Below are 10987 nucleotides of genomic sequence, written 5' to 3' on the forward strand. Positions count from 1 at the left end.
TGCTACAGTGTCAAGGAAAACAAAAAAAGAAAAAACACATGGGCTAATGAAACTGACATTAAGAAAAGTTACTGTCAGATATAGATGTAAAGTCGAGCTAACTGAGCTCTGGACTAATCAGTACAGCTCCACTTAGAAAGTCAAGAATTTTCACCACTAAAACGAATATGCTGCAGTCCATCATTAGTACTTCTCTATTTGAGTCTCCCACATTGCCTAGCTTACAAGGTCAACGCAAAGTTGAGGTGGCTAAGCCTCCTGCCATAGTCAGCACTCTGAATTCTTACCGACTTTTGTTCTCCATCTATCCACTTTTACGGTTTTAAGTATGATACGGACTTCTGAACTGTGATCTGAGCACATCAGTCACAATGATATCACTGCTGTTGAGATCTCTGTAGAGAGCAGTAAGCAGCGCCAACCTAAAGAATTGTGGCTGCCTGCCATTTTCTATGACACTGTTCACTTTGCCATTCACAAACAAAAATTGCACTGCCGTCCCAAACTTCATTCTCCCTATGTTTTTGCAAACACCCAGATGGGGAGGAGTGAGACATATACAGTCATGGCCAAAAGTTTTGAGAATGACACAAATATTAATTTTTACAAAGTCTACTTCTTCATTTTTTCTAATGGCAATTTGCATATACTCCAGAATGTTATAAAGAGTGATCAGCTCAACAGCAATTACTTGCAAAGTCAATATTTGGCTAGAAAATGAACTTTATCCCGTAAAACACATTTCAACATCATTGCAGCCCTGCCTTAAAAGGACCAGCTAACATCGTTTCAGTGATTGCTCCATTAACACAGGTGTGGGTGTTGATGAGGACAGGGCTGGAGATCAATCTGTCATGATTAAGTAAGAATGACACCACTGGACACTTTAAAAGGAGGTTGCTGCTTGGCATCATTGTTCTTCTGTTAACCATGGTTATCTCTAAAGAAACACGTGCAGTCATCATTGCACTGCACAAAAATGGCCTAACAGGGAAGAGTATCGCAGCTAGAAAGATTGCACCTCAGTCAACAATCTATCGCATCATCAAGAACTTCAAGGAGAGAGGTTCCCTTGTTGCCAAAAAGGTTCCAGGGCGCCCAAGAAAGACCAGCAAGCGCCAGGACCGTCTCTTAAAAGTGTTTCAGCTGCGGGATCGGGCTACCAGCAGTGCAGAGCTTGCTCAGGAATGGCAGCAGGCAGGTATGAGTGCATCTGCACGTGCTGTGAGGCGGAGACTCTTGGAGCAAGGCCTGGTCTCAAGGGCAGCAAAGAAGCCACTTCTCTCCAGGAAAAACATCATGGACAGACTGATATTCTGCAAGAGGTACAGGGAGTGGACTGCTGAGGACTGGGGTAAAGTCATTTTCTCTGATGAATCCCCTTTTCGATTGTTTGGGACATCTGGAAAACGGCTTATTCGGAGAAGACCAGGTGAGCGCTACCACCAGTCTTGTCTCATGCCAACTGTCAAGCATCCTGAAACCATTCATGTGTGGGGTTGCTTCTCAGCCAAGGGAATGGGCTCTCTCTCAGTCTTGCCTAAAAACACAGCCATGAATAAAGAATGGTACCAGAATGTCCTCCAAGAGCAACTTCTCCCAACCGTCCAAGAGCAGTTTGGCGATCAACAATGCCTTTTTCAACATGATGGAGTACCTTGCCATAAAGCAAAGGTGATAACTAAATGGCTCAGGGAACAAAACAGAGATTTTGGGACCATGGCCTGGAAACTTCCCAGATCTTAATCCCATTGAGAACTTGTGGTCAATCATCAAGAGACGGGTGGACAAACAAAAACCTTCAAATTCAGACAAAATAAAAGCATTGATTTTGCAAGAATGGACTGCTATCAGTCAGGATTTGATCCAGAAGTTGATTGAGAGCATGCCAGGGAGAATTGCTGAGGTCCTGAAGAAGAAGGGTCAACACTGCAAATATTGACTTGCTGCATTAACTAATTCTAACTGTCAATATAACCTTTTGCTACTCATAATATGATTGCAATTATATTTCTGTATGTGATAAAAACATCTGACAAACACACATAAAAACCAGAGGGCAGCAGATCATGTGAAAATATAATATTTGTGTCATTCTCAAAACTTTTGGCCATGACTGTACAAGCTTATCTCCCCTACATGTATTGCAGTTGTAAAGTGAACTAGCACTACACTAGGTTTTCATGGCAAATGACAGCAACAGCTTCCCTGAGTGTTTCAAAGTTGAAAATAATATAAATATATATACATATATTGTAATACTCCCCCCTCCCAACCCCTTTTATAACACATTCTGGCTAAAGCCTTCTGCATATATTAGTCGTTACCTGGCCTTTTTGGAGAACACGTCTGGCATTTGGCTCCGAGATGAGGATGGGCTTGAAATTACAGATGTATTCTGGTAGTTTCTTTTACTTTTCTAAAGGAGGTGAAACAATTGCATATCAATACAATGTTATTATTGGTCACTGGTATGGAGCCATATAATATATCTATCACCCATACAATACCTGCAGGAGTACTCTGCTGGAACTCAAAGAGCTGGTGATTGCATTATGAGAGGACATTGTAAATCCATTTATTGTGCAGCTACTCAGTGAGCCATTTGAGGAGGTACGGGAGCATTTGTTGCTCGTCTCATCAAGTGTATTTAGAGCCCTTTTCAGGGTGTCTGACCTAAAGAAACAAGTGTGTGGGTACAGGCAAAAGTTAGAAAAATGACAATGAATAGTCAGGCCCAAAAAATAAATACCAATAAAGCTGTTGGAGCAGTAAAGGCTTTAAAGAATGAATTAGGACCCCCCAAATGTGCTACAGTGTCAAGGAAAACAAAAAAAGAAAAAAAAAAACACATGGGCTAATGAAACTGACATTACTTACTTGGAACCAGAAGTCAAGGAACCATTTACCACTGGAGATTCAGCTGAAGACTCCCCAATTCCATTGCTAACCTGCCTCCTAGCGGAAGGTGAGGGGCAAGAAAAGTTACTGTCAGATACAGATGTACAGCAGAGCTAACTGAGCTCTGGACTAATCAGTACAGCTCCACTTAGAAAGTTAAGAATTTTCACCACTAAAAAGAATACGCTCCTCTCTATATACATATATGAAAGAAGAAATGGGAGAGGCTCATCCCGGATGTACAGGGTGAGGAATGGGAAGAAATCCTGGAGTCGCCAATATGGGTATCTCCATCTGCCAATAACAGGATGATACAGTTATATATTATTAATCAGTCATATTTGACCCCGGCTCGACTCTAAGATGGGCCGATACTCGTCATCGGAATGTTTGAGATGTCATTCAATAGATGCGGACTTTATTCATATGATCTGGTGTTGTCCTGTTGTTGTGCAATACTGGAGGGAGGTGACGTTATTATTAACATCCTTGGTACAAACCCCTGTTCCACTTGAACCACTGATCTGTCTGTTTGGAGTGTGGGATGAGGAAGCATGGGTCATTATGTTGGGATTTTTCTACGGGAGACGCTGTTCATGGCACGGAAGGTACTAGCATTACGGTGGATGGGAAATTCGCCTCCTTCTCTTGGGTCCTGGATCACTCTGGTAAATTCAATTATCCCATATGAACGTACGCTGTATCAGAATAGAGGATGCCCGGGTAAATTTAAAAAGATTTGGGAGAGGTGGAACTCCGCTCACCTCACTTTGCAGAGCGGAGATGTCGCACAGTAAACTGCTTATTATATAGAAGTAGGCTGCGGAATAGTTTATGTTTTGGTAGATGTAGGTAGGGTTTAGAAGCTAGGCAGGTTTTATTACTGGTACAATAACACAACACTACTGTGATTCAATTGATATTATGTTTGCTTTATTTACACACAGTTGATGTACATATTTTGCCACGCGTCTTCATGCTGTCTGGACATATGTATGTTTTGTATCAAGCTTAACACCTTGTACTATATGTGTGTGTTGTAAAACTGCCTGTAGTTTAATAAACAAATTAAAAAAAAAAAAAAAAAAAAGAATACTCTGCAGTCCTTCATTAGTACTTCTCTATTTGAGTCTCCCACATTGCCTAGCTTACAAGGTCAACGTAAAGTTGAGGTGGCTTAGCCTCCTGCCATAGTCAGCACTCTGAATTCTTACCGACTTTTGTTCTCCATCTATCCACTTTCACGGTTTTCTTCATCTTTGTTAAATCTCTTTCTGCGCTCTCGGATGGCATTGAGCACAGTCTCCTTTGCACAAGGGTCTGGAGGTGGACATGTAACCGAAGGGGAGGTCAAGCTAGTAGATAACAGACTGTTCAGCCTTTGAAGGGAAGAAAAAAAATTCTTTACTATCCAAGAAGTGTTACAACAGACAGCATAGATTAGATCTGAATAGAATCCAATAGAAGCCTATATCTTGTATTTATTCCTCCACTAAGAATGCAGTACAAAGATATCTTATGTTTCCTGATGGCATACATTCAATGCAACACTCAGTGCAACTAAAGACTGAGAAAAAAGGAGATTTTTGTGTACTCACCGTAAAATCTCTCTCTTAGGCTAGTTTCACACTTGCTTTTTTTTGCAGCGCGTTTTTCCCGCAAAAAAACGCATTAAAAAAACGCATACAAACGCTGCGTTTTTTTCCAGCATTTTAATGCGCATGCAGGAAAAAAACGCAGCGTTTTTGCGCGTTTGTATGCGTTTTTTGTGCGTTTGCGTTTTTTTACAGATTTTTGAAAAACCCCACAAAAAAGAAAAAACAACCATTCAACAACACACAAGACCAATGGGACTTCATTGTGGGTGTGGTATGTTAATATATATAGACCCTGTCTACAGTATTCTTCACATTTGCTTGATTCTTCTCGTGACCATGGATCTGCGCTGGAAGAGTTTTCACTTCAACTTGGATTTGGACATCGCGATGGCTCAGGCGTATGCGGTTGCTTGCCATGAACAAAGGAAGAGAGAGAGGCAGCGAAGACGGCGGCGTATGTGGATACATCCGATTGTTGAACTCCGGGAGAGCCGTGGGGCATACCACACCCTCTACAGCGAGCTACGTGCAAACCCGGAGAAATTTACTGATTATATCCGGATGTCCCACGAAAGTTTCATGGATTTGCTTGCTCGTGTCCAACAATCCATCCGGAGACAGGACACACAGCTCCGTCGTGCGATTCCTCCTGAGGAACGGCTACTGGTGACATTACGGTATGTTTTAAAAACAAAGGGGTGTGGTCTGATGTTTTTTTTTGTAAATTTAGTATTCAAAACCTTGGGTAATTAGTTTTCGTGAATGTACTAATATTTTTTTTTATAGTTTTTAAAAATAATATACATAAATATTAATTTTACTTCTTTGTCTGTTCACAGATTCCTGGCGACTGGAGAAACCCTATCCTCACTACACTTCCAGTACCGTATTGGAATCTCTACCTTGTCTGGAATTGTTGCTGACACCTGCCGGGCTCTCTGGAATGTTCTTTGCCCAGAATTTATGCCCCTACCCACCGCTGAAAAGTGGATGGAAATTGCTGACAAATTCTGGACAGTATGCAATTTTCCCAACTGTTTGGGAGCTGTTGATGGGAAACACATACGGATCATCAAACCCCAAAGAACGGGATCTGAGTACTATAATTACAAAAAGTACTTTTCAATAGTACTCATTGCAATTGCGGATGCCGGATGTATGTTTGTAGCAGTGGACATTGGAGCATTTGGCCGTGGTAATGACTCGCAGGCTTTTAAAAACTCAGACATGGGCCGGAGGTTGTATGGCAACCAATTTAATTTCCCTATGCCACGGCCTCTTCCTCACACCGAAGCTCCGCCACTGCCCTTTGTAATGGTTGGCGATGAGGCTTTTCAAATGTGCGGAAACTTACTGAAACCCTACTCCAGCCGGGACTTGGACCACACCAAAAAAATTTTTAATTACAGGCTGACCAGGGCCAGAAGAACTGTCGAGTGTGCTTTTGGGATTCTTGTTTCCAGATGGCGAATTCTGGGCACGGCCATTAATCTTAAACTTGAAACAGTCGATGAGGTGGTGAAGGCCTGTGTGGTTCTACATAACTTTGTGATGGCTAAAGAGCACCCGACCTTTGAACTGGACGATGATGCTCCTAACCCATTGCCTGAATTCACTCAGCACACTCTCAGGTCATCCGTTGAAGTTGGCCAAATGAGGGACAAATTTGCGGCCTACTTTATTTCTGATGTAGGACGGGTGCACTGGCAAGATGAAATGGTGTAATGTTGTTGTTTATGGTAATAAAAATCCTTATTTGATACCATTACTGAGTGCACTATATTTTTTAAACTCCAATTAATTAAAAAACTTCCCATGTATAACTGAATTTTGTTATGTTCACACACCTGGGCAGGTAAATACACATACGAGTTAAAATGCAGCATTGCTAGTCTGCGTGAAATATATTGGAATGAGCAAAGCTGCAGGCCATGAATCAGGAAACCATTTAAGAGAAAATTGTGCAACTAGTTTAAAACAAAGTATGTGATTTTCTCAAAACACAACCCTCAAAACCCAACCCCAATGAAAGTCCATGGGGAATACAAGTCAGCATTGAGTGGATGAATGTAATCTGCTCATGTAATCTGCTCCATTACAAGTTATTACACTAGGCCTTGGAATGACTATACTAGGCCGTGGTATTTCAAATATGAGTATAGTAGGCCTTGGGGCTAGTAGTATAGTAATATGTGAAATACCACGGCCTAGTATAGTCATACCAAGGCCTACTGTAATAACTCGATTTTTAACAACTAGCATCTTGTTTCACAAAAAACAAAGTGGTGAAACTAGAAAGAAACTTATTTTTTAGACAAGTTTCAACAGTTTTTCATGAAACCAGATTCTATTTGGTAAAACTAGAGTTATTACACTAGGCCTTGGAATGACTGTCATTGGGGGACACAGAACCATGGGACGTCCCAAAGCAGTCCCTGGGTGGGAAGCAAAGGACTAATATTGTGCTGACAGGTCCCTAAACTTGGGGCACTGCCGCCTGCAGAACCAGTCTACCCAGGCTCGCGTCCACTGAGGACTGGGTATGAACTTTGTAGTGTTTCGTAAACGTGTGTAGGCTAGTCCAAGTGGCCGCCTTACACAGTTGTGCCGAAGCCTTGTGCCGAATGGCCCAGGAGGCCCCTACCGCCCGCGTAGAGTGTGCCGTGATACCGGCCGGAAGAGGAGAATTGTTAAGGCGGTAAGCCTCTTGTTTGGTGGACTTGATCCACCTGGCAAGGGTAGCTTTGGAAGCCGGCAGACCCTTGTGAACGACTTCCGGAAGAGACTTCCGGAAGGGGGCAGTCCTAGACACGTATATACGCAATGCCCTGACGAGGTCAAGCGTATGCAGAGCCTTCTCCACTCTGAACTGGAACCGGGCAAAGAGATGGCAGTGAAATTTCCTCATTGAGGTGGAAGCTGGACACAACCTTCGGAAGGAAAGATGGGACTGTACGGAGAACCACCTTGTCCTGGTGAAAAGCCAGGAAAGGTCGTCTGCAAGAGAGTGCTGAAAGTTCAGACACCCTGCGTAGCGAGGTGATTGCCACCAGAAAAACCACCTGTGATAGAAGGCGGAGTGAGACTTCCTTAAGGGGTTCGAAAGGTGGTGCCTGCAATGCTGTCAGAACCAGGTTGAGGTCCCATGTCTCCAGTGGACGTCTGTAGGGGGGAACCAATTGGGAAACCCCCTGGAGAAAAGTCCTCACTTGCGGCTTGTTAGCAATGTGTCTCTGAAAGAGCACTGAGAGCGCTGACACCTGGCTCTTAAGCGAGCCCAGGGATAGCATGGCATCCAGGCCCGATTGAAGGAAACCGAGTACCTTTGGGAGGGAGTAGGGGAGTGGGTTCTGTCCACGAGATTCGCACCAGGTAAAGAAAGCTCTCCAGGTACGGTAATCTTGGCGGAAGCTGGCTTCCGTGCCCTGATCATGGTTCTAATGACATCCGGTGAAAACCCTGCCTGGGTTAGAACCCAGGTCTCAATGGCCATGCCGTCAAATTGAGAGCCCCTGAGTTCTGATGGTAGAACGGGCCTTGTGACAGAAGGTCGGGACGGTCGGGGAGACGCCAGGGGGCATCTGCTGTAAGTTGTACGATGTCGGCATACCATCTGCGTCTGGGCCAGTCTGGCACGATCAGGATGGTTGGAACTCCCTCTTGTTTGATCTTTCTCACAACTCTGGAGATCAGGGGGAGGGGTGGAAAAATGTACAGAAGCTGGAACTGGGTCCAGTCCTGAACCAGGGCATCTGCTCCGAGCGACCGCGGATCGTGTGTCCTGGCCATGAAATTGGAGACCTTGGCATTGAGATGGGATGCCATGAGGTCCACGTCCGGGATGGCAGATCTGGTGAAAAATTTCGGGATGGAGAGACCACTCCCCCGAGTCCATTCCTTGTCTGCTGAGGAAGTCGGCTTCCCAGTTGTCCACACCCGGAATGTGGACCGCAGAGAGTACCGACCTCGTGTCTTCTGCCCAGTGGAGGATATGTGCCACTTCTCTCATCGCCTGGGTACTGCGGGTCCCGCCTTGGTGATTCACATATGCCACCGCTGTGGCATTGTCCGACTGTATTCTGATATGAGAGGCTGCCAGCAAGTGATGAAAGGCTCTCAATGCGAGGAAGATGGCCCGAATCTCCAGGATGTTGTTGGGCATGGTCGCTTCCACTGGTGACCACTTGCCTTGTGCCCTGTGATGTAGGTGCACCGCACCCCAACCTGTCAGGCTTGCATCTGTGGTCAGAACCTTCCATTGACCTGAGAGTATTTTCCCCTTGCAAGCGAGGTTGGCTTGAGCCACCAGTGCAGGGACCTCCTGGTTTTCGATGTTAGCCGGAACTCCATGTCCAGGGAGAAAGGATTCCCAGGACTTGAGGATGGCTAGTTGAAGAGGCCTGAGGTGAAACTGGCCAAATGGTACCGCCTCCATTGCTGCTGCCATCCTGCCGAGTACTCTCTTGGCAAACCGGAGAGATCGGGAGGGAATTGTGGAGGAGTATGCGGACTCCTAGACGGAGAGCCAGTGCCTTGTCCCTGGGAAGGAGCACTAGACCTCTGGAGGTGTCGAATAACATTCCCAGGAAGATCAGAGACTGACTCGGGGTAGTTGACGACTTTTGTAAATTGACTAACCAGCCCAGGTGACTCAGAGTGTCGATAGTGATTGAGACGCTGACCTCGCAATCCTTGAAGGTGGAAGCCTTGATAAGAAGGTCGTCCAGGTATGGAACGACTACGATGCCTCTGGAGTGTAGAACGTCCATGGTGGCTGCCATGATCTTGGTAAACGTTCTGGGAGCCGTGGCGAGTCAGAACGGGAGAGCCACGAACTGGTAGTGGTCCTGGTTGATTGCGAATCTGAGAAATCGCTGATGGGCGGTAGCAATCGGTATATGTAGGTATGCGTCTTGTATGTCTATGGAGGCGAGATATTGTCCTTGCTCCATGGACGCAATGATTGACCGAAGGGACTCCATGCGAAAATGACGAACCCGAACATACTTGTTGAGTTGTTTGAGGTCTAGTATGGGCCGGACGCTGCCTCCCTTCTTTCGGACTACGAACAGATTGGAGTAGAACCCTCGGAAGCGCTCATCTGCGGGAACCGGTACTATGACCCTGTCTGAAGGAGGGAGGAAACGGCTTGATGGAAGGCACGAGCCTTGTCTGGCGGTTTTGGGGGAATAGAGAGGAAGAACCGGTGCGGTGGGCTGGAAGTGAACTCGATCTTGTATCCGGAAGACACTATTTCCTTGACCCACCTGTCTTCTGTAATCGGCAGCCAGACTTGCTAAAAGAGTAGCAGTCATCCGCCTACGGGTGGGGTGTCTTCCGGAGTTTGTGAGTCATGATGAGGAGAAAGTCTGAGGTTTTCCTCCTTTGGGCTTTGCCTGGCCTGTTTTCGACTGCCAGGTCCTGTCCAGCCTCTGCGCCGCCCGTGGGTTGTCTCTGCGTGGAGAGCGGTTACGATTTTGTGCTGGGCGCGAGACGGACTAGCCTGAAGAATTCTGAAAGGATCGGAATAGAGTTTGGTTACGCCTTTTGAACGTGCGTTTGGGTTTTAGTTGTGGGAGAGAGGTACTCTTACCCCCAGTGGCATTGGATATCATGGTGTCCAACTTTTCACCGAAAAGCCGCCCACTGAGGTACGGGAGATGTGTGAGGGACTTCTTTGAGGCCGAGTCCGCCTTCCATTCCCGCAACCAAAGGATACGCCGGATCGTGATGGCGTTTGATGATATACCCGCTACACCTCTTGCGGAATTCAGAGCTGCATGAAGCATGTAATCTGCTACCACCGCTATTTGAACCGCCTGGTCCGACAGCTCAGGATTTGTGGCTTGGAGGCCAGCCTGCAGTTTTATGGCCCAAGCCAGAATGGCTTTGGCCGCCCAGACTGAAGCGAAAGCGGGAGCCAGAGAGGCCCCTGCCGCTTCGAAGATTGAACGAGCCATGCGTTCTACCTGCCGGTCTGCTGTGTCCCTGAGGGTTGAGCTATCTGGCAGTGAGAGGAGGGTCTGTGCTGCTAGCCTAGAGACTGGGGGGTCCACTTCGGGTGGATCTGTCCACTCCTTGGTGTCCTTCTGTGGGAAGGGGTACCTTGCTTCCAAATATTTACGATTGGCAAATTTCTTCTCAGGCTGCGCAAACTGCTTAGTAAGTATCACCTGAAATTCCGGGTGATTAGAGAAGACCTTTGGTGGTTTCAGAACACTTTCACAGCAAATCTTGTGTTCTGGGGCTTCCGGGGTTGGATCAGAAATATCCAGCACCCGATGGATGGAAGAGATTATGTCCTCAACTAGCGCTGTATTGCTAGGGGGACAAGGTACCAAAGACCTCTCCATTTCGTTGTCTGAGTCGGAGTCACAGATGCCTTCCGAATCCTGCATGTCGCTAAGGCGTTCCCTGGTGGGTGAACTGGGGCGGAGGTCCTCTGTGGTCAGGGATCGCTGAGGAGATCTGCATTGTCTGTCTCTGTT

General features: G+C 46.1%; 1 protein-coding gene across 4 annotated transcripts in view; it reads right to left on the reverse strand.

Annotated features, from left to right (window-relative positions):
* The window catches only part of LOC141080476 (nuclear envelope pore membrane protein POM 121C-like), a 40608-nt gene that overhangs the window by 19427 nt on the left and 10194 nt on the right, over positions 1-10987 (reverse strand). For all 4 annotated transcript variants that reach the window (XM_073565722.1, XM_073565724.1, XM_073565725.1 and 1 more), the window contains exons 2-5: positions 4116-4280; positions 2881-2958; positions 2511-2676; positions 2328-2419 (exon numbers count right to left, since the gene is read on the reverse strand). In XM_073565722.1, coding sequence (XP_073421823.1) covers positions 2328-2419; positions 2511-2676; positions 2881-2958; positions 4116-4132 — 353 coding nt within the window. In that variant the 5' untranslated portion in view covers positions 4133-4280. The remainder of the gene's footprint in view (positions 1-2327; positions 2420-2510; positions 2677-2880; positions 2959-4115; positions 4281-10987) is intronic.

This window comes from Dendrobates tinctorius, unplaced genomic scaffold, assembly GCF_039654945.1.
Source record: "Dendrobates tinctorius isolate UK_male_01 unplaced genomic scaffold, ASM3965494v1 ptg000016l, whole genome shotgun sequence".
Lineage (NCBI taxonomy): Eukaryota > Metazoa > Chordata > Amphibia > Anura > Dendrobatidae > Dendrobates > Dendrobates tinctorius.